General features: G+C 29.9%; 1 protein-coding gene across 1 annotated transcript in view; it reads left to right on the top strand.

Moving 5' to 3' along the window:
• Nucleotides 1-1,034: 1,034 nt before the first annotated feature.
• LOC132755406 (neurogenic locus notch homolog protein 1-like) overlaps nt 1,035-24,640 on the top strand; it is a gene marked incomplete at its 3' end in the record, with an annotated part of 37,011 nt that continues 13,405 nt past the window's right edge. The window contains 10 exon segments of the mRNA XM_060746277.1: nt 1,035-1,146; nt 1,603-1,716; nt 2,368-2,481; nt 3,242-3,263; nt 4,171-4,284; nt 4,691-4,804; nt 5,318-5,431; nt 6,007-6,120; nt 9,265-9,378; nt 10,320-10,433. Of these exon segments, the coding sequence (XP_060602260.1) occupies nt 1,084-1,146; nt 1,603-1,716; nt 2,368-2,481; nt 3,242-3,263; nt 4,171-4,284; nt 4,691-4,804; nt 5,318-5,431; nt 6,007-6,120; nt 9,265-9,378; nt 10,320-10,433 (997 nt within the window).

Here is a 24,640-nt window from a genome sequence, read left to right as displayed (position 1 = left end):
TTCATAGGATTATATAAAAAGATGTTTCTTGTTTCTTTCGTTAATAAGAGCTGTTGCAAATAAGAATAATAGTACCACATAGTTTAGATCTTCACGTGATTGTGTTTTGATCCTACTGGCTCGAGTTCTACATTAACAAATAGTCCGCTGATTATGACATTCAATTTAATTTCAAGCCTCTCCCTTACTTTTCATCTTGATTTTCATTTTCTGTTCTTACGGTTATCAAAACTATAACAAAGTTTTTAACTTTTTAATGCTTCATGACATGAATGGCATATGATAGGTATATCCAATTCCCTTTAACAAACATATTTTATTAGTTCTCTACAATTTTATATGTAAACCTCATTTTTCATTTAAAGCTTGAAATAGAATTTAAAAATAGAAATATGTATACAACGAAATAATGTATTATAGATATCAATGAATGTGCTGGAAGCCCATGTCAAAATGGCGGTGTATGCACAGATGGAATTAACCAGTACACGTGCGCATGTGTACCTGGTTATGATGGTGGTGACTGTCAAAATAGTAAGTATATTACTAGTATATTTAAATCCATCAAAATAGATGACCATCAAAATAGTAAGTATATTACTTGTACATTTATATCTATATGTATTTATTCATGATTAGCATTTAATAATGCAATAGGTGCGTCCGCTCTTGTAAATTAACATGATTAAGATGGTGTCTTGTATTGCGTAGGGCTAAATCTTTGTGCCGTAAAGACGAAATGTAAGTGCATAATGTACATTACAAAATAAACGGCTACTAATATAATAGTGTCAGTAATATTTAATTTGACAATGAGTATGAAGGTTGGGTGGTAACATAGAACCTTTTTCCTTGAGAGATATTGTAGTATTCAGATTGGAATACCTAATGTATTCGCTAGGTGATATTAAAGTCGGACACTGTGCGCATTGTTTCACAATGTAAATGTTTCCCCAACAATGCAAACTTTTCCCCAACAATGTAATCGCTTCTCAACTCGTTAATTATTTCAACGCCTTGTTTTAATTTCAGAAATTGACAAGTGTACACCAAATCAATGCCAAAACAGTGGAACTTGTGTAGATGGCATCAATGATTACACCTGTACTTGTCTTCCCGGGTATAACGGAGACAATTGTGAAAATAGTAAGATAAATTGGTTTTGGTAATGTTCATAACCTTAGTGTTGAACTAATGCAAAGAATTGGTTTTAGCTCTATCAGCCAAAATTGCAATTTGAAGTTTACTAAGATGTTTTGTCACCGACGGATAATTGCTTTCAGGTGCTTCTGACATTGAAAATTTTGACTGCAGTTTGATTTGTAAAAGTATTTTCAGAGAGTATCAAACAAATGCTGCACTTTTATCTAAGAAGGTGGTTTTATATTATTTTATGTAGATCTTTGTGGAACTGCTATATTACATTTCGAAATGTGTTTTATTTTACATTTACGCTCTAAGCTTGTAATGATAGTGCACATTATGTATGTGTATCTACGAAGAAATGCCCCATTCCAGATAAATTTGGAAAAGTGTTCACTCCAACTTAGAATGATTTTTCCCATCATTTGTATGACATTTTTGTTGCTTATTGATTTACAGATATTGACGAGTGCACACCGGATCAATGTCAAAATGGCGCTACATGTGTTGACGGTATTAATGCATACACATGTACTTGTGTTGCCGGATATGAAGGGAACAACTGTCAAACCAGTGAGTGAATTATAACCTAATCAGACTAAAGTATCCTTTTGTAATCATTCACTTGCTGTACTTTGTCATTATTTTACTTACAGTCTTTTCGTCCAAAAGAGTTCGCTATATAATCATGAAAGACATGTGCAGTTTACTGGTGATTGTCAAAGCCCAGCTTTGGATAAATTAGTACAAAGAGTAAACCATTCAAAAGATAGTTATCAGTAGTGCCTGTCTTAAAATTCAGAAACTTTTTAACTTAGTGAAGAAGTATTTATAATTAAACTTAAAATTATAGTACAATGTAAATGAAAATATAAAATCTTTACACAGTATCCACATGAAGGTCTTGAATAATAAAAGATATAATAATTATAATACTTCGCTTTTCTTTACATTTGAATGCAAATAGTGTGATACCCTTAGCCATAAGTAACATGTGGCCATTAAAATAAAAAATGAGAAGAATAAGCATATCTATCTTATATCTTGGAAAAATAGTAACAAAGTAATGCAGATTTCAGAACACTGAATACAGTAATGATAGCTTATAAGGAATTATACGGAAAGTTAATTGAGCCTCTTGTAGGAATATTACTAGTTTACGTTGCCATTTTATTTCAATATCTATTATTCAAAGAAAATTTTGATTTTCTATTTGCTTTTCAGATATCAATGAGTGTATTGGAAATGTCTGTCAAAATGGAGCCACTTGTGTCGACGGTATTAATCAGTACACATGTACATGTGTGGCGGGGTATGACGCAAATTTCTGTCAAAACAGTAAGTTGACTTGTACAGACTCATACAAACCGACTGTAATTCTCTTGTAATTTTGTTATGATAAATGTTTTCGAGTTTCACTTTGTTTCCAAATTATTATTCTTCACAACAGCAGGTGTCTGTCCTATCAGGGTTTAACGTTGAAAATAAGAATGAATCGAAGAAAAAATGGCGGCCATTTTATTTCACTTTATTTAGGAAATAGACCACGTGACCTCTTAAAAAATACTGTTACCTATGTAACAGTACAAAATTCTTAGTCACGTGGTACACTTGCATTAACAGTAAAAATAACTTCCAGAGGCCTATGGGAAATTAGCATTACGAAAAAAGTGAAGGGTAATAATAAGTAATGTCATTGTAAAATTTAATGTCAATTGATATTTATTATTTATGTTTTACATTTATTATGTTGGTTTGTAACTTCAACTCGTGTATTGATATACTAATAGATAAGATTTTTACGACAAATAAAAGTTGTGGTTAAATTGTCAATAAATGACCTTATTTGTATTTAAACATATTATAATTATAAAAGAAACACAATTTTCGTAACAACATAAAAGTTATAAGACATTTAACGACTCTCGCGAATTCGTGATTTCTCGTGCATATGTTCTCAAGAGCCGCTAAAATTAAACTGTTGTCCTGTAGTGTATGTTTCTGTCCTCATCTTTGAGTAAAAAATATCGCAAGAATTTATTTTAATCTATGAAACTCTTACTGAATATGAATAAAATAATGTAAACATTATGTACAGGAAACTGCATTCCCTATTACAGGTAAAGTTAGTCCTTTGTTAGAAAAAAAAAACTGCTAGATTTTAATGATACTGTGTATGGTCTCCTTGTGTAAAATTTTAAACTTAACATTTGTACGAAGTCGAAATTTGTTGATGTTTTCAAATATCAAATTTGAGCATCATAAAGCTTTATGTATCAACACTTTAGTAAAATTTATATATAAAAGATAGAATGAATACTGTATTTGATGATTGATTGTTAACATAATTTTAATAAAGTTTATGATATAGTCTAGTTTCAAATATCGTTTATTTGTTAATTGTTATATATTATAACTTCAACCTTCCGTGTAATGTGTTTTTGTTAAGCGATAAAACCCATTTACTAACCGATACAATCAATAATGATCATGTACATGACATATTTTCAAATGGAATATAGTTTCAACTAAATGAATATTATCAATTATGTAATAATATCAAAGTCATATCTATCATTCATAAGAATGCATATATATTGTGTGTTTAAAATGTTTTGGAACAAAATATTTCAATTTATGTCGCATGTTCATTTTGTTGTTTTCGTCACTGTGTCATTTTTTCCGAGACTTAGTACTAGTATTGTAATTTCTTTTACTTTCATCATATGTGTTGCCTTTTTGTCATATATTACAAACCATGCTTAAGGTGAATCGACAAGTAAAATGTTATGGTTAGTAAATGATTATAGGGCATTTCTTTTAAAAATGCATTGAAATATTATACAGTATCGTCTACTTGCAAGAAGATCAGTTGTATATTTTTATGCATTGAGCAATTGTTGTCGGTAATTATTTTAATGATAGAACATTAAAAAATATGATTTACGTACTGAGCGTGTTTTTTTTTGGTTACATGATGGTCATTATGATGACAATGAAAACTTCAATATAGAAATATGATTTCAGATATAGACGAATGTGCTGCTGATCCGTGTACAAATGGAGGAACATGTGTGGACAAGATAAATGATTACACGTGTAATTGTGTCGCAGGTTACACAGACAAAACATGTGCTACCAGTAAGTATGCTTGGTGTTTAAAAATGAAGAAATATTACACAAGATGTATGCAAGACATTTAGTTAAAATTTATTCCAAATTTGTATAATTGTTTGTAAATTTTTCATCATCTTATAGAATAGATTTATAATAATATCATGCGAACCAATCTTGAATATTTTCAGACATTTAATAAATCAGAAAAAGAAATACGTCAACATACTAATTATGTAGCTAGAACATTGCATTCTCTGACGCCAATGTGAACTTTATTCTGCTATGTGCACATTCATATAATTTCTATTGTAGATTTTAAATTTTTGGATAAAGTATAAATTATGTGGTGTTTTTGTGTATGTGCTTCGGCTGTGCGACGCTTGCATTTTGTTTTGTGAAAAGTAACAGCATGTCATTTGTAACATTTTAGATATTGATGATTGTGCTACATCACCTTGTCAGAATGTTGGTACATGCCAAGATGCTGTCAATGACTATACCTGTGTTTGTGCGGCAGGTTATACTGACAAAAACTGCCAAACCAGTGAGTAACCAATTTAAAACCAATTTGTGAATAAGTTAAGACAATTTAAATATCATACTGATACATCGTCAATTTTTGTCAATGATATGAAATTTAAATATGAGAATCTTCTATTCCAAACCGATTTTGATTTTTTTTGTGAAACACCTAAATAGAACATTACAATTGATATGTGAATTAGTGAAATCAAGTTAATATCACACTTGCCAATTGGCAATTATCATTAATGGTATAAAAATTTAACCATAAGAACGATTATAATACGACTGAATCACCTGTGCTGAATTATCTTCAATGCCATGTTTTCCGATTGTCATTCTAAATGAAAGCTAAATAGCAAACCTTTGTAAGCTTATATACCAGTCTACATGATTAAAATGTTTGTAAATCAGCATATTCTATATTAAAGCATATTACATTCTCAAAATGTTCGTACATATTTGTTGCCTTTGAAGACTTATTTACGCGAATGCTGAATGAAAATTAGTAAAATGCATAATTCAACTGTTTCAGATATCAACGAGTGTGAAACACATGCATGTAACAATGGAGCTACATGTGTTGACCGAGTTAATGCTTATGAATGTGTATGTACCGCAGGCTGGGAAGGCACCTTCTGTACTTCAAGTAAGTAACAAATAAAAAGAAGTTATAGCATGTATAATCTTCTAAGTGCTAATATTAATACATTTTCCACCTGAACAGGAGTGTGATCACGTTGCACGGCTTTGTGATCGGTTTAGGCTCTATTATATTAAATGTTCGAATCTAATATTTTGTCAGTTCTGAGTTCGAACCAGAACACGTCTTGGACGCACCTTAATTGATTTGCCATTTCATTCTTAGGAATATGTAAGATAATAATATAAGATATACCTTTAGAAATCTGAGGAAAAAAACACGTTAATTGCCCATATTTTTTGCTTTTATTAAAGTTATGGTTAATGACAGGGGGATACTGCATACTATATTTCAAGGCGAATCAATGTGTTTTTGGTGTACAGTCTCGCGGAACATAGCGTTGATTTTGTTTTATTTTCAATTTTGAGAGTTTTTATTGCAGGATCTCACCTGGAATCTTTTTTTTTCTTTTATTTTGCATTTTAAAGCTTATTTGCTTTTAAGAATCTCCCTTTTCCAGACTGTGTAGATTGTAAATAAATAAACACAACAATAACAATGTAGCATGTCATTACAAACAGATATAGACGAATGTGAAACTAACCAGTGTCAAAATGGAGCTATTTGTGTTGATGGTCTAGACAGCTATACATGCGACTGTGTCGAAGGTTATAATGGAATATTTTGTCAGAACAGTAAGTACATGTATATTTGGATTGTATAACATTTAAAAGTGCTTGCAGTGATAATGATAAGTCTCTGATACAAGTCGTACGGAAAATAATCATCTTACTGGTATATTTATATTCTTCAAGTGAAAATTCCGATATCCTTAAATTAATTTTTTTCTTAAATTTCTGGCTTTTTTCGTGTGTGAAACACTGGTTACCTATATTGTTAATACGTATCGTAAGGGAAACACTGGTACCCTATGTTTATACATCTCTTGGTGACACTGTTTACCTATATCAATACTTTTTTATTGATACATTGGGTACCTGTCTTATCAATACGTTTTCATAGTGAAATATAGATTACCAGTATTATTAATACGTTTCCTGAATGAAACACAGATTACCTATATTAATAATACGTTTCCCTAGTGAAACACAGATTACCTATATTTAATACTTTTCCTTAGTGAAACACTGGTTACCTATATTAATAATACGTTTCCTTAGTGCAACACTTGTTACATACAATGTATATAATTAATACTTTTCCTTAGTGAAACACTTGTTACCTATATTATTAATATGTTTTCAAAGTGAAATACAGATTACCTATATTATTAATACGTTTTCTTAGTGAAACACAGATTACTTATTTTGTCAATATGTTTCCTTAGTTAAACACAGGTAACATATATTATTAATACGTTTCCTTAGTGAAACACTGGTTACATATATTATTTAATACATTTTCTTAATGAAACACTAGTAACCTATGTTATTAATACGTTTTCTTAGTAAAACACTGGTTTCCTATATAATTATTAATACTTTACTTAGTAAAACACTGGTTACATATATAATTAATACATGGCTTTACCTATTTTATTTATACGTTTCCTTTAGTGAAACACAGATTACTTATATTATTAATATGTTTCCTTAATGAAACACAGATAACTTATATCATTAATACGTTTCCTTAGTGAAACACAGAATACTTATATTATTAATACGTTTTCTTAGTGAAACACTAGTGACCTATATTATTAATACGTTTTCTTACAGAAACATTTGTTACCTATATTATTAATACGTTTTCTTAGTGAAAGACATAAATTATTGCATATATTATTAATACGTTTTCTTAGTGAAACACTAGTTTCATATGTTATTAATACGTTTTCTTAGTGAAACACTGGTTTCCTATATTATTAATACGTTTCCTTAGTAAAACACTGGTTACATATATTATTAATTCATTTTTTAATGAAACACTAGTTACCTATATTATTAATTCGTTTATTTAATGAAACACAGATTACCTATATTATTAATACGTTTCCTATGTGTTACACTGGTTACCTATATTATTATTACGTTTTCTTAGTGAAACACTGGTTACCAATATTATTAATACGTTTCCTTAGTGAAACACTGATTACCTATATCATCAATACGTTTCCTTAATAAAACACAGATAACTTATATTATTAATACGTTTCCTTTATGAAACACAGATTACCTATATTATTAATACGTTCCCTTCGAAAAACACTATTTTCCTATTTTATTAATACTTTTCCTTAGTGAAACACAGATTACTTATATTATTAATACGTTTCCTTAATGAGACAAAGATTACCTATTTATTAATACGTTCCTCAGAAAAACACTGGTTTCCTATTTTATTCATACGTTTCCTTACTAAAACACATATTACTTATAATATTAATACGTTTCCTTAATGAAACACAGATTTCCTATTGTATTAATACGTTTTCTTAGTGAAACACAGATTACTTATTTTAAAAACACGTTTCCTAAATAAAACACTGGTTACCTATATTATTAATACGTTTTCTTAGTGAATCACAGATTACCTATATCATTAATATGTTTCCTTAGTGAAACACAGATTACCTATATTATTAATATTTTTTCTTAGTGAATCACAGATTACCTATGTTATCAATACCTTTCCTTAGTGAAATACAGATTACTTATATTATTAATACGTTTCCTAAGTGAAACACAGATAATTATATTTTTAATACGTTACCTAAGTAAAACACTGTTTAAACTATATTATTAATACGTTTCCTTTATGAAACACAGATTACTTATATTATTAATATGTTTGTTTCCTTAATGAAACACAGATTACCTATATTATTAATATGTTTCCTCAGTAAAACACAGATTACTTATATTATTAATACGCTTTCTGAGTGAAACACTAGTGACATATTTTATTTATACGTTTTCTTACTGAAACACTGGTTACCTATATTATCAATACGTTTCTTTAGTAAAACACTGGCTACCTATATGATTAATACGTATCCTTAGTGCAAAACTGGTTATCTACAATGTAAATAAGTAATACGTTTCTTAGGGAAAAATTGATTACCTATATCATTAATACGTTTTCTTAGTGAAACACTTGTTACCTATATTATTTAAACGTTTTCTTAGTGAAACACTTGTTACCTATATTATTTAAACGTTTTCTTAGTGAAACACTTGTTACCTATATTATTTAAACGTTTTCTTAGCGAAACACGTGTTACCTATATTATTTAAACGTTTTCTTAGCGAAACACTGGTTACCTATATCATTAATACGTTTTCTTAGTGAAACACTTGTTACCTATATTATTTAAACGTTTTCTTAGTGAAACACTTGTTACCTATATTATTTAAACGTTTTCTTAGTGAAACACTTGTTACCTATATTATTTAAACGTTTTCTTAGCGAAACACGTGTTACCTATATTATTTAAACGTTTTCTTAGCGAAACACTGGTTACCTATATCATTAATACGTTTTCTTAGTGAAACACTTGTTACCTATATTATTTAAACGTTTTCTTAGTGAAACACTTGTTACCTATATTATTTAAACGTTTTCTTAGCGAAACACTGGTTACCTATTTCATTAATACGTTTTCTGAATGACACACTGGTTACCTATATTTTATATTTACTTAGTTAAACACTGGCCACATATATTATATCTTTTCTTAATGAAACACTGGTTACGATATATTCATTTATTTACTGGTGCCCAGATGAAAGATCATAGTGAAGGAACTGACATTCTACTTGGCAAACGATGAGTTATTAAATACATCTACTGTGTTATTATTTTTATTCTATATATAGACATAAATGAATGTGTTGATCATGCGTGTGATAATGGCGCTACATGTGTTGACGGGATCAATCAATATACATGCACGTGTGTTGCCGGGTATACGGGGGAATTCTGTGCAACAAGTTAGTATACGTAACATTAAAAGTTCAAGTGACTATTAACAAAGTAAAGAGGAAAATACACGTGATATATGTATGTGATATAATACATGTTTCGTTTATATTAATTTTAAACCCATGTGTAATCAGGTTAAATCTTTTTGGAAGTTAATGCAAAATTAAAATGGTATTTTGAGTAAACTGTATTAACCTCCCATGTAACTATTTGCTGAACGATGTTATTCATTCATAAATTGAAGCGATTGGATTTTATAAGTTTTTGTTCAGTATTATTTGCTGCATTTCTTACATTTATTTATCTTTAAAGCTACTTTTTTGAGACAGTATGTATCTCACATGTTAAAATACTTTATAAAAACATTTTTATCATTTCGTAATTTTTATTATTTTGACTTTAAAGATATACTATGCTCATTTTTGAGTAACATATTTTTATCTTAGAAATGTATTGAAATTCATGAAATTCTTACTGAATATGTTTAATTTGAATAAAATAATGAATAAATTATGTATATAGAGAGCTGCATTCCCTATTGCAGGTTAAGTAAAGTTGGTCTTTTCTTTAAAAAAAATGCCAGTTTTTTAAATGACACTATATATTTATATTGTGACCACTTGTAGCGTGTATAGTTCAAAACATAACATATCTACTTTAAATGAAGTCAAAACATGTTTATTTCATACATACAAAGACACCATGTAGAAATTATTAATATTTCTAAAATTCAAATTTGAGCATAGTATATCTTTAATCCACGAAAATGTGGATTTAAATGTTATTTTTTTCTTATTTATTTGATTGATTATCAACATTGATATCATTAACATTATATACAAATGAACAATAATAAAATGTCTGTAATATCGTCTACTGAACAGTTATGAAACATGATATAATGTATTACAATGTACTGTGATATAATGTTTTAAAAATCTGTTTGCAGATATTGACGAATGTGATGACCATGCTTGTTTGAATGGCGCCACGTGTGTAGACCGTGTCAATAAATACACATGTACGTGTGTTGCCGGATATACCGACACTTTTTGTCAAACAAGTGAGTTCCGCCTTGTTTTATTTTTTTTATTTTTCAATCATAATATACACACAATCAAATCAAAATTATTAAATAGATAAAGTGCAATTTCAAATCAATGCAATCAAATTGTGACAAGTATATTTGTATCTTAAGATCTTACGACGACTGCTAAGAAAAGCTTATAGTACTATAAAATGCATAATAAGTATGATAGAGACATACAAAAATAAATAGAAAGTGTATGAGAAAAGGAAAGATAAATGAGGAATAAAAAAAGAAAAGAAAAAAAGGAGAGAAAGGATAAAGGTCAGTTATGTCCCTTTAACAGGTAGCTGATAAAAATGCATTTATAATGATATTTAACAAAGCTGTAGTTAAAAAAACAAAAACTATATTATGAAAAAAAAAATAAAAAAATGGACTTAATGCGGAAAAGAATTAAGGATCTTTTCCTTTTCTATGTGTATACATGTCTAAATAAATTGTGTGGTTTAAGGTCTGTAAAATTAAGTTTCACTGAAATTTGACCATTTTTCTTAAAAAATTTGTAAATTGTCTTGTATTTACGATATTTCTTTTCCAATTCTAATCCTAAAAGAGAGAAATGGCATAAATTTTTCAAAAGTGGGTATATTTTTTTGCTATATTTCATTTTAAATATTAATTATTTACAAAGATTCAAATAACTTTATTTGTGTTCAAAGGCCTCAGGCCCAAAATACATAGCATACATACAACAATATAGTAATATGGTTGCGACACCTTAACAATGTTTATTTATGCGAAAAAAGACTAGTTGTTTATGTTATCCATTAAAACATATACATAAAACATAAGCTTCCTTAAAGTGATTATATCACGTGTACCTATTAATACATAAAAATCATGTAGTTCTTTTCCGCCAAAATACCAATTGAATAAATACTTATCAAGGATTTGTTTATATTTTTTACATATAAAGAAAGAATGGAATTCACAATCTATATTATCATTACAAGTTGTACACAGACGTTCTTCCCTTTGGATATTATTATGTCTGCCTATTTCTATACCTAATTTATGGTTGGAGCAACGAAAATTACAAAACGCCTTTTTATGTTTAAATGGTATTTCTATTAATAAGTATCGTTCAACATTTAAAGTGATTTAAATTTATTATAGTGAAAACATCTACTAGAATGCGTTATATTTTCATACCATTGTTGAGTACAACAATCAATAAGTCTTTGTTTGAAAAGTTTAAGGAACATATTCGTGTCACCAATTTCTTGAGATATCCAGACAAAACCAAAACCATATCTAAACAGTACATGTTTAACTTTGGTAACCCAACCAATTCGACATACATCGTCTAGTGACTTCAACATTAAATAACACTGTTAAGGATATCTAGATGAAGGCATGATCAGAAGTTTACAAAAATATCTTATGCAGTTTGTCATGTACGAAATACTTAAGGGCAATCTACCACATTCCCCTAAAACCATAGCTGTATTTGTAGTTTTTTAACAGATAAATGTTTTCGACAAAAATCGTTATGCACATATTCAATAGTTTGGCTATATTCAAAACCCCATATTTGTGATCCATAGCATAAAATTGGTTTAATCATATGGTCAAAAATTTTAAACAATTCATTACTTGGAAAATGACCGAAAGGTTTCTGATAATATTTTAACGATAATATTGCCTTTTGGGCTTGAGATGCCATTTTTTCCTTAGCATGAGTCCATGATGATTGAGGAGTGAAAATGAGTCCCATATACTTATACATAGATGTTATATTTAAGCTTTTACCTCGGAAATACCATTTCTCATAATGACGTAAAGGACCACCATTACGGAAAACCGTTTTGTGTTTTCACACAAGACTTTAAATCGGAATACATACATTTTAAAACCCGTAAAAAAATGCCATGAATGCCTATTTTCTGTAGTGAATCAAATAATTTTTAATGGTCAATTTTATCAAAAGCTTTTCGGAAATCGACATATAAACAATAAAAACGATTACCTTTTTTAGACAAGTATTTTTGTATCATGGCTTGTAAACAAGAAATATTATCAATAGCTGAGTAATTACACCTGTAACCTGCCTGACATTCGTCTATTTTATTATTTTCTTCAGCCCAATTATATAACCTTTTATTAACAACGCCAGAAAATATTTTATACATTGTATTTGTGATAGAAATGCCCCGATAATTGTTCGGTAAGGAAGACGACCCAGATTTGTAAACTGGACATATAATGCTTTGACCCCAAGTATTTGGAAAATATCCTGTTGTTAAAATTGTGTTAAACAGTAGTAACAAATGTTCCCCGATGTCCTGGCGTGAATATTTTAAAAATTCAGAAGGAATCCCGTCGAATCCAGAACTTTTATTATTTACAAGTTTAGAAATAACTGATTCAATTTCACATAATGTAAAAGGTAAATTTAGTGAATTCGCACTTTCATCAGAAGATACATGTTCGTTATTTACGCGTGACGGCACTTTTACCGATTGTTTGCGTCATACAATAGTTTATTGAAATAATCATACCATTCTTTAAAAGAAATGCTATTGCTTGTTATATTATTTTGTGGTTTGGCTGATTTCAATTGTTTCCAAAAAGAAATGGAATCAGTGCTGTTCACTAAGTTATATCTATTTTTACTTTGGCATTCGAATTTCTTTTTATCACAGCATACTTTAAATTCATTACGACTAGTTTTATATAATCTCAAATCATTTTGTGTATTTGTGTTACGAAAATGACGTAATAATTGATATTTTCGTTTCTTTAATCTAGAACATTCATCATCCCACCATGCAGGTTGATTAGAACTAAATTTAAACTTAATTCTCATACATTCACCAGCTTCATGATAAATCTGAGTTAATAAATTTATATACTCATCAATGTTTTCGTTAAGCTTTTGTATTAATGTATCATTTTTCTCATGCAAAAGGTTTCGTAAACTATTCACGAAAATTTCATTATAATTATTTTTCCAGCGGAAGTTTATCATATTAATATTAGTACACGTGTTTGTTTGATAAAGTGTATCTTGCACAGGTATTTTTATCCTAAATTCTAAATTGCAACAGATAGGAAAATGGTCTGAATCGTCTTTATCTAAGACTTTAAAATATTTAACATACTGAAAAAAATTTGTTGAAACAATAACATAATCTACAACAATAACTCCGTCGTTAGAATAACATGTATATTCTCTTTTAATATCACCATGACACCTGCCATTTAATAAGTGAACATCAATAATGCAACAAAAATTTACTAAATCTTTACCAAAATTATTCCCTCTTATAATATCTTTATTTTGACGTGGAATTTCAAAATAGCTACCTTCATAATCGACATTACCAAAAACATAATGAAGATCATCGTTAGGAATGAAATCTAAAAAATCTTGGGTCCTAGCATTGAAATCTCCGCCAAAAAATAGGTCAACCTCTGGAAAATCAAACTTAATTTTCTCAATATTATTATACATTTGTAAAACGCCATTTTTCTCAAGCATTCTATCATAGTACACTGAGTTTTCAGGTGATATGTATGTAAAATATATAATGATATCGTTACAATGATAAAGTTCTGAGAAGTTAATCAACAAAACAACACAATTCTCAAATTCTGAAAAGATATGATGAACTTTGCCCTTTTTATAGATTATATTGCTTATGAAAACACTTGCACCACCACTGTTACGCTTGGCATTTGGTAACATGCTTCTTACATAATCAAAATGAGTATGTGAACTTAAAAAAAATTCATATTCCCCCTTAAATTTACTCCAAGTTTCACATAAGCAAAAATGTCAAATGAACTGAGAAAACACTTTAAATCAATATTGTCACAGTAATCCGCCGATATTCCACGATAGTATTTTTATGTTTACAGTTCCAGGTGAGTGATTATTTGGTATGCCTTGGCCGCCCTGCTATTCTATTGTCGAATCAGAAAGATACTCATCCTGTGACGTTTGTCGTGTTGATGTTATTGGCTGCCTCAAGTCAGCTGATACGTCACGTGGTTGTGTTTCACTTCTTCCCGCTTGATTTGTAACCAATCGGCTTACGTTCCCGGTGTTTACTTGTTCATGTTGTGTTGCCAACAAAAACAATACATTCATTGTGATCATCGTATCTATAAATGGAGTCGTTAACAAAAAGTTTGTCGTATCGAAGTACTGCATAGTGACCTTTTTGTCTATCCTGTACCATTTTTTCACCAAGGATTCTTCTGTTACAGTGTTATGTTTACCGAAATACACCTGTCTTAAGCTTACCTTTAGAGAATATATATATTTGAATTTTGTTCCAGAAAACGTGTGTTAATAGACATTTCCATATTAAATGTTCAATAGATTCTATCTACATAACATAGAACGAAATTCACACACATTTCTAGATGATAATTTGCAGATATTTATTTGTTAGGACTAAACGCATTAAAATTTGTACTGAAAATTGGTGTCGATAGTAGACTTAAAAGGTATATGAAATACTGGTTTCCAATCTATTTCATTGTCATTAAATATGTTTTCCCATTTGATGGATGCAGTTGGTTTTACAACAGTTATTGCATTCATTTAAAATTGATACAACAGCTGATATGATGGCATTGTTCTTTTTAGTTTTTCTATTAGAACATCTTTATTCCAGAGAAATTGGGTTGAAATATTTTCTTTAAGGCTGTTTGGGAAAGCTGAGATTAATTGATGATATTTTAACTAATCTTGTGCATCAAGACTTTTAATTTGTTTTGGTGTTTCAAATTTATGAAAGGCCTTTGTACGAAACTAAAAATGTTGATCTTTATCATTTATACCTTTATCATATCATTTTTTCCAGTAAATTGTATTGTGTTGCAATTTTATCACAGTATTGTTCCAAATGATATGTTTTCTAACTTCATTTCCATTTATATTTGAGGATTGCTTTTACTACAGAAATCACTGGAATTAAGATATCTCTTAGAAATGTATTTATTTTACAGATTCTTGAAACATCATGAGAACTAAAATTACATTCAAAAATAATTTAGCACCAAATGGTTTAGATATTCTCAAAAAGGCTTCCCAGTGTCAATTGCTTACATTTGAAATCAACCTTTTTACCTAGCAAGCTTTAATTGAAGTTAAAAATGATTTTATATCTGTTAATTTAAATCCTCCTACGTCAAAGTTGTTTATAATAGTTTAACGCTTAATTCTAACTCTTTTAACATCCCATAAAAAGTTAAAAATTGCTGTTGTTATATCTTAAATAGTATGGCCAGGTGGGTTATCAAGATCTGTAAATGATAAATTAGTTTTGGTAATGCAAATGTCTTATTTACTGTGACTTTTTCCATCAGTGTTAATTTACGATGTTGCCACTGTTTTAAACATGTTTTAAATTCTCGTAGTTTAGGTTCTAAGTTAAGCATATTTATTTTGGAGTCTGTATAGATTGTTATTCCTAGTGGTTTTTTTTTGCACGTTTTGATGTCCAAGTGAAGTTCATTTTTTCTGCATATTTTAAATTTATTCTTTTGAGGGATCCAACCTTCAAGACAACTGATATTGATGTATTTAGTTTGAGACCAGATATATTTCTAAAGTAATTAATGACTTTAATTACCTCTTTAAAAGAATCTTTCTGTCCATTATTTATATATGTTGCATCATCAGCAAATAATGTCTGTTTCATTTCTTTATTATTTATTATAAATCCCCTTTTGTCATTATCTTTAGCAATCCTGTTTGTTAAAAGTTGAATGCATATGATGAATAAGGAAGAAGAGAGGGGACATCCTTCTCTTACTCCCTGTTGGATATGAAACAATTCTGACATATCACCATTATTTATGATTACACTTTTATTTTTGTTATGAAAGAGTTTAACCCAAGAAATAAGCAATTCAACAAACTGAAAAAGTGGAGAAATTGAACAATAAAATCATGATTTAGCTATCAAATGTTTTTTGATAATCAGAGAAGGATAGAATACAAGACTTGTTAGTTTTTTAATGTGTTCCATTATCCCAAATATTAGTCGTACATTTTCTCCTATATAGCGTCCTTTCATAACACATGTTTGCTTATGACTAATGATATAATGTATCACTTTTTAATCCGAATAGTAATTGCTTTTGTAGCATTTATTTAGTCAATTTTTAAAAGACTCATAGGTCGCCAATTTGAAAGTGAAGATTGGTCTGTACCTTCCTTATGTATTATAGTTATTATACTCTGTTTTTGAATTTCTGATAGTTCGCCTTTTTAGTAGGCATAATTTTTAAGTGAAAACCTTCACACATTTCTTGTTCTTTATTTGATAATTCATTTGTATTATCATCAAAAATAGGAATATCTTTTTTTTTCTGTGGAACTTTAATGTTCAATAATTTATGATATTTCACTTCTTCTTGAAAAATCTGATCACTTTTAAAAAAAATCTTTACCATCTATAACTAATTTAGAAATACCTTTTGTCTTAGCATGTCTCTTTTCTAAATTAGCATTTTTTTTCATTTCCTTCAACATGGATAGTTTTTGATCTTATTAATAGGTCATTTGTTTTCTTTATATATGAATTATCTAATTCATTTTGTTTCATGGATATTCTTTCGAGTACAATTTTCATCCTTTCATCGGTATTACAATTATTAATGTCATTACTAATTTTATCGAATGTTTGATGTGCACTGTTTAGATCAGCCAATTCTTTAATTAAAGAGTTGCCCCATACTTCACTTCAGTGTTGTTACATTTTTCTGGTCCTTTGGGACCATTCATGCCAGCACTATTAAATGTTGAGAATTGAGTACCGATCGTGCCGGTGCTAGGGGCGTGAGGGATGTTACACCTATTAATTATCCCTCATGTACAGACTCAATCAAACCGAGTCTGCAATTCTTATGTTATTTTGTTGTGATTGATGCTTACGAAGGATCACTTTGTTTCCAGATTTTTCTAATTGTTTTTTTTTTTTTTGTTCCTTAGAATATTTTATTGGAGCGCTTCTTATTGTTCCTTTAATAAGTTCCCAAAGAATATTTGATGATGCTCCTGAATTTATCATTTCCGCCCCATTTATATTTTCATTTAAAATCAATTTAAAATCATTGTCAAAAAGAATATTTTTATTAAGTTTAAAATGTCCTTGTCCTCTATTACAATTTTCAAGTTTAATATGTAAGGTAACGCAGAAGTGGTCAGTTTTTAAGCTGGTTTGATATTACCTTGAGATATTATATAATAATCAGTCGCATTAAAATAGTCAATTCTGCAGTAATCTTTGGTGTGGTACTTGACCGCCATGTATATTAAAATGAGTTTTCATTTAGTTTTCTCCATATATTAATTAGGTTACACTTTCAGATATCTTTGCGTTTGTTTCTTGACTTATGGTGTAAACCAAAAAGACCATTTCTTTTATCCTTTGGAGGATCATGAACTCTTATAAATCACCCCCAATTATGAAATTTTTATCATTATTTTCCAGAACATAGTTTCTAAGAAGTTTAATAAAAGCTTCATCATCTTTATGATTAATATATGCTATATGCTTTATATATGATATATGCTATATCTTGTTCGTAATAGTTATGTTCTAATGCTACAAGACATCTTTTTACAATTTTTTGAAAACTAATAACTTCGCATATTTCTTCATTATTAAGAAGGATTGCAACTCCTTCACTGTTATAATTGTTACCATTTAAAAAAAAAGAATCTCCATTCCAATCCGAATTCAAAAAATGAACTGTTATTATCAGTTAGATGAGTTGCTTGTAATAAGTATATATTAGAAGTTCATAAGGATTTTGACCATTGAAACACTTGCTTTCTTTTACTTGCATTTCCTTAACCACTAATATTCATTGTGGTTATGGTAAATTCCATATATCATTAAAATTATGAATTATGAAGGCAATTCAGTAATTAATTTCTATAATTTTTTCTATATGATAAGGTATTGAGTATATGTAATAGTAATATTTTTAATCAAACTACAGTTATTAGTTTCTAGAGTTTTTTTTTAAATTCTATATGATAAAGTATTGAGTATATGAATAGTATAATAGTATAATAAGTATAATATTTTTAATCAAACTACAGAAAGTCAATCCGACTTTTTTAATTTGGAGAAGACAAGTTGTTGGTTGAGAGATGTATACACATGCAATTGTAAAAAAGATTCATTAATGAATAAAAAATATTTTTTTAATAAAATGACTTAAAAGAAGAAAAAATAATGAAATAAATTATTTTAAAAAGGAACAAAAAACAACAACAACAGAACAAATGACATGAACTCACACAAGAGAGAAAGCAAAATCTGACTTCACCTAAAAAGGTTTTAAGAAAGAACAAACACCCCCCCCCCCATAATTCAATCTGAGAAAGTCTTCATTAAAAAGTAAATACAATATGCATAGTCAACTAGAACTATTGTGTGCTACTCGCCTATATAGGCAAAAATTGTACTTTTTAATTTTATTTATAAATAATCAAAATTGCCTTATTTACAATAAACATGAAAAGCAAGTAAAGCTATTATCCAGTGTCCGAAATATTGGCAATAATAGTTTACCATTGTAGTTTCATAGATGATACAAATTGCGCCATGTAATTATTAATAGGCTGCACAGTTGTTTACATTCTATTTTCAGACAGTTATTCAATTTAGGTTTCCAAAGCTTATAAATAACATTGTTTATATCTTTTACCACTGGCCAGTTTGAAAGATGTATGACTCATTTACATCGCATTGTATACTTCACAATTTTTCACTCACATATTTTGATATAACTTACTTTATTTCAAAGACTTACAAAAAAGCAAAAACAACAAATAGGGTAGTCCAAGTGTGCTTTTTTTTTTAAATTTCTCCTTTGTTTAGCATTGGATTTAAAAATAAATAGGTGTAATAGCTTTAAAAGAGTGTATTAAGAGAAGGTTTACAAACATTCCATTGATACTTAGTTATATAATATTATAGTTTTGTAGGTTAAATGCCTTAAAACAATAGAAACGCAACAGCTGCATTTAATGTAACACAACATGCTTCGCAAATCATGAACGTTGAAACGTATTCATAATTTTTTTTAAATGCCATTCCGTTGTTATGTTGTTAATTGCATATGATTATCTATCAATGTACGAAAAGCTCATTTTTATTCCTACTCTGCAGTGGGTTTCAACAATCAACAACAACAAAAAACAACAAAAAACACTAAACAAACAAAAACCAACACAAAAACACACATAATACACAACAAAAAAAACAACAACAACAAAAAAAAAAAAAAACAACGAAAAATTACCAAAAAGTGTACTCTTGTCACATGAGTATTTGCTAATTTTATTTAATTCATTCATAGGCTTTGTATGAACCGCCGTATAAACACATTTGCGGATGTTTGTAAATTCAAAATTTTCACAAAATATCATGTTAAAATGGTGAATATTGTTTAATTAAGCTGGTAGGGAGCGTGGAGATAGTTTGCAATTACCACTGACATCCATGATCAGGCTCAATCAAAAATAAATTTACAACATATACGTTTCTTTTTATATTTTTTTTCGATAAATTTGGAATATTTCTTTTTTTAATAAAATATAACATTGAGTGATTTCTAAATTGTCTAAATAATATAGCACACGATATTTCCCAGATAAGTTGTAAGCCGGTGCTAGGGGCGTGAGAGTTGTCGCTAATATAGCGATTATTTAATGAATACTTTGTATTTAAATGCTGTTCTTTGAATATGCGCATTTTAACTTTATTGTATGCTGATACTCCGTTAATTGCTCCTTTGTTTTTCGCGCCGAAGTCTTATTCATATATAACATTGCCCCTTATAACTTTCCCGCCATTGAATTCCCGCCACAATCATATTCACGTGCTTTTCATGATAGCATTGTATAAATAGAGAGAACAGTTTTTAGTGTGTGTTAAAAAGTATTGTAAAAAGGAAAGTGATTGAGACATGAAAAGGATTTTGATGTAAAATACATTTAGTTGTAAAAAGTTGTGAGAGAGACAAAAACTTGTGGATTGTAAAAGAAAAAAAAAGGAAAAAAGTGTTTAAAATTGGATATTAAAAGTGGAAACTATCAAGTGTTTCTGTTATTTTCATTGTGTTTACGACATAATGAAAATGGCCCTGCTGTTTTGGATACTAAAGTGGACGTAAAGTATGAAGTGAAAATTAAAAATGAGAAGTGACAAAAGGTGTTAAGTGCATTTCAAAGGTGGATTATTTCTTTACTCGATTAAGTGTTCTGACAAAATTGTGTTTGTGTAACCTGAATTAATATTCAAAATGCCAACTGTTGCTTCATTGAAAAGAGTGAGAATGAAGTACAGAAACGTTGTGATAACTGAGCTTCAAAAAGCAAACGACCTTCTGAAATGTGAGGTGAGTGCAGTGTCAGAAATTGAGTTTATAAAAGATGTTCAAAAGTGTAAAAGTCTATTCAAATCCTATTCTGAGAAATTGATGAGTCAATGGATAAACTAACAGAACGTTTTCTGAAAGTGATACAGAATATTTACAACATATTGTAGATGAGGATTGTAATTTAAATTTCGAGGTGGAAAATTGTATGATTGATTTTGACCACTTTTGTGAGTCAATTGTACATGTACCATTGAAACATGATGAGAAAGAAAAATAGACACATCAAGAAAATATGCAAAAGATGATGATGACACAAATTGAACAGCAACATCAAATAATGGTGCAAATGCAAACGGACAGAAAAAATACAAGTGTGGTTAAATTACCAAAACTTGATTTGGACATGTTTAACGGAAACAAAATAAACATGTGGGAATTTTGGGACTCTTTTGTTTTGAATCCATTGTGCACAGAAACACCAAACTATCCAACATAGAAAAGTTTAGTTATTTGTTAAGCAAACTAGGCGGAGAAGCGAAGAGAGCATTAGCTGGACTTGCGCGTACCAACGACAATATTATTATTCTATTGCAGTCGGAATTCTCCGAAGAGGTACGGAAACAAACAAGAGATCATTGATCTTCTTTACAAAGACATGCTTAATGTTCATTCACCAACTACAATGGTTGAGAGCCTGCGATTTTTTAAATAAAGTTGAAAAAAACCTTACGCAGTTTTGATATGCTTAAAGAAAATGTGATTCGCACAAAGCTGCCAGAGGATGTGCTCCGGCAGCTGGAAATAATAAAAGGAGCAAAAAATGAGTGGACTGTTGACAGTTTGCGTGATCACCTACGAGATTACATTACAGCTTGTGAAAAGTCTGACAAAGGAAAGAATGATAGAATGCATGGAGGTCAATTCATTTCAATGAACTAAGGAATAAAGAAAGACGCAGCATTTCCAACGAATACTTGTAATACAGATTTTCATAATCAACATCATTATCAGAGATTCCGTAGCAGTGCCGACACATTTGTGGCCAATGAAACTGTTCATAACAAGCCAGTGTGCAGATATTGTGCAGAGAATCATTGGAGTGACATGTGTAATCGATTTGCAACGTTGGAACAACGGAAGAATAGAATCAGAGGTAGTTGTTATCGTTGCCTTAAGTATGGTCATGAAATTCGTGAATGCAAATCAAATAAAATGTGTGTGTACTGTAATCAACTCAATAGACATCATAGAAGTCTGTGTCCTAGGAAATATAAACAAACAACACAAGAAGAATCACAGATGAGTGCAACGGAGCAAATAAAAATAATATCTCACCGATGGAGCAAAATGAAGAAAACGCATTGTTATCTCACGGAGAATCTGTGTTTATGCAGTCGGCGTTAACTGATATTCAAACCCAACTTCTAACATGTCTAACGAAAGTGTCAGGAAAAGAATTCTTCTTGACTGTGGCTCTCAGAGAACATATATCAGATAGTCACGAGCTGACAAATTAAGATTCAAGAAGCAGTATGTCGAAGAGTTACATGTGTTTACATTCGGCGGTAAAGATGCTAGAGTGATAAAGAAACCGCGTGACTTAAAAAAAATTTATAAATCGACAAAAACTATGTCTTAAAGCAAACATTTTACTAGTGATAAGTGGACGCATACATAGAAAGTCACTGAATAAACAAGTCCTGAAAGAATTCAGAGATATTGCAGACAATTTAGATCTAGCTTATACGTTTCCCGACAAAAATGAAACATCTCAAATAGAACTTTTGGTCGGCAATGATCATTACCTAGACATTGTACTTCAACAAAAGATTGAAGTTCAGCCCGGATTGTATCTGATGTGTTCTAAACTCGGTTGGATTCTAACAGGAAGGTCATACTCAGGAATAAAAGAGAAAGAGGAACCAAACATGCTCATTCTCACACACGGAAGTGTTAACATTTCAACTATAAACAAAGGAGTATTTTGTGGTATCGATTCTTGTGAACACTCGATTTAAGATTTGGAGGATTTTTGAAACATAGAGGCTATAGGCATATGTGACTACACAAAGTGAATGATGATGAGTTATCAATGAGAAAGTTTAAAAGCACACTCACCTTTCAGGATGGTAGATACATTGTAAAGAAGAAAATCCAGATTTACTCGAAAACAAAGGATCTGTAATTGGACGACTTAAGTCGTGTTTGAAAAGACTAGAAAACAAACCTGACCTGTTAGAAAAATACAACAATGTTATAAAAAGGCCAACTGTCAAAAGGAGTTATTGAGAAGGTTCAAGACTCGGGGAAAGGCAATGAATTTATACATCACTATATTCCTCATCATGCGGTTATCACGCCACAAAAGTCAACAACAAAGCTAAGGATTGTTTATGATGCGTCGGCAAAAATATCACCAGAATCAAAGAGTTTGAATGAGTGTTTTTTTCGAGGTCCTTTTTTACTGAAAGACTTGTGTGGCCTACTTATCAGATTTCGTTTACATAGAGTGGCAAGGGTTGCGGACATCGAAAAGGCGTTTCTTCAAGTTCGTCTGCAAGTCTCAGAACGCGATGAACCAGATTATTTTGGATTAAAGACATAAAAAGACCATCGCTGTTTCCAAACAACATCGAATTTTATTGTTACTGTAGAGTACCGTTTGGGATTATTGCAAACCCTTTTCTTCTGTGTGCAACGATTGAGGCTCATTTGAATACTTATGACACTAAACTATCAGAACAGATGAAACATGAGATTTATGTGGACAATTTTATAACCGGAGCATCCAGCGATGAACAAGCTGTAGACTTGTATAAAGAAACAAAATGCATGTTTAAAGACGTCTCAATGAATCCTCGGAAGTGGAGTTTAAGTACTGAAAAAGTAAACATGTCTTATTCCAGAAGTTGACAGATCCACTGAAACTGGATATGTTTGGGACATAAAATAAGATATTCTGTCAGTTAAATATGTGAGTTCGAATATAAACCATTCATTAGTGACAAAACGAATCGTACTGAAAGGAATATCATCAGTTTTTGACCCCATGGGTCTTGTGTCACCAGTCATTCTTCATGGAAAAATGTTGCTTCAAGAAATGTGGGAAAGTGGTATCGACTGGGATACAAGGATAACAGACGAACATATGCTCGATAAGTGGTCATTTATCAGTAATCAACTTAGGTTGATATCTGACATCAAAGTACGTCGGAGTATTGTTTTCGCAAGACAAATATGTAAAATGCAATTTGCTTTGTTTTTTGTGACTCTTCGTCAAAGGCTTATGCCACAACAATCTATCTACAGCAAAAAAATGCAACTGATGTGAAATCAAAATTAATCTTTGCCAAAAACACGTCTTGTCCCAGTCAAGAAGATGACTATACCAAGACTAGAGCTAATGACAGTGCTTATAAGTGTTAGGTGTTTGAAATTTGTGAAGACACAGTTAATGATAGAAATATCGCACAAATACCTTTGGACCGACTCTCAGGTAGCATCTGATGATGGAGAAATTCGATCTGCTAAAGTACAGCTTCCTTCTAAAAGACCTTTGAACTTACTTTATAGTCTTGAATGTGATGAAAAAATATTACCTTTATTGATGACAAAGAGGGCACGGACAGTGAGAAAAGTGCAAAGAAACTAGATAATGTATCAAACAGAAAGTCTGCGAAAATTGCAAAACCAAAAATTAAAAACTATTTTAAGTAAAAGTTATAAAAAAATCAATGATGTAAATAACGATGATTCAATCAAAGACATAGTTTCTAAAACATTAAACAATAAATTCTGTATAGAGTGGAGATACGAAGACT

Source organism: Ruditapes philippinarum, unplaced genomic scaffold (genome assembly GCF_026571515.1).
Source record: "Ruditapes philippinarum isolate M1 unplaced genomic scaffold, ASM2657151v2 ctg5527_1_1_1_1, whole genome shotgun sequence".
NCBI lineage: Eukaryota > Metazoa > Mollusca > Bivalvia > Venerida > Veneridae > Ruditapes > Ruditapes philippinarum.
The sequence above is the reverse complement of the archived record's forward strand: the minus strand, read 5'-3'. Positions and strand labels throughout refer to the sequence as shown.